General features: G+C 37.0%; 1 protein-coding gene across 1 annotated transcript in view; it reads left to right on the top strand.

Moving 5' to 3' along the window:
• Positions 1 to 101, top strand: part of LMOD2 (leiomodin 2) — an 8,213-nt gene extending 8,112 nt beyond the window's left edge. Inside the window, exon 3 of the mRNA XM_003789777.3 lies at positions 75 to 101. Within this exon, the coding sequence (XP_003789825.1) occupies positions 75 to 101 (27 nt within the window). The remainder of the gene's footprint in view (positions 1 to 74) is intronic.
• Positions 102 to 311: the final 210 nt, after the last annotated feature.

Below are 311 nucleotides of genomic sequence, written 5' to 3'. Positions count from 1 at the left end.
ATCCTACAGATAATTTTTCACTTTTTTTCATCATTTGTGTTGTTTCATTGAAAGAAAATCCCCTATTTTTGTAGGTGGAAGTTCCGGAAGCCCTGCGGTAAAAGCACGATCGTGCAGAAGCACGATCTTCAGAAGAGGACGCAGAACTGTTCGGTGGTGTTAGATAAAACGCATCGTGAGATGTTTCCAAAACACCTTCTTCAATTCGAGTGAATTAATAGCCTCACCTATTAATTCCGAGGAGAATTTTAAGAAACAATAGCATGTTTCTTCTGTAAATATGAACATAAACTTCTTTTTCTATGTTGTGA

Source organism: Otolemur garnettii, unplaced genomic scaffold (assembly GCF_000181295.1).
Source record: "Otolemur garnettii isolate 467f Iridium unplaced genomic scaffold, OtoGar3 scaffold00037, whole genome shotgun sequence".
In the NCBI taxonomy this organism is placed as follows: domain Eukaryota; kingdom Metazoa; phylum Chordata; class Mammalia; order Primates; family Galagidae; genus Otolemur; species Otolemur garnettii.
The sequence above is the reverse complement of the archived record's forward strand: the minus strand, read 5'-3'. Positions and strand labels throughout refer to the sequence as shown.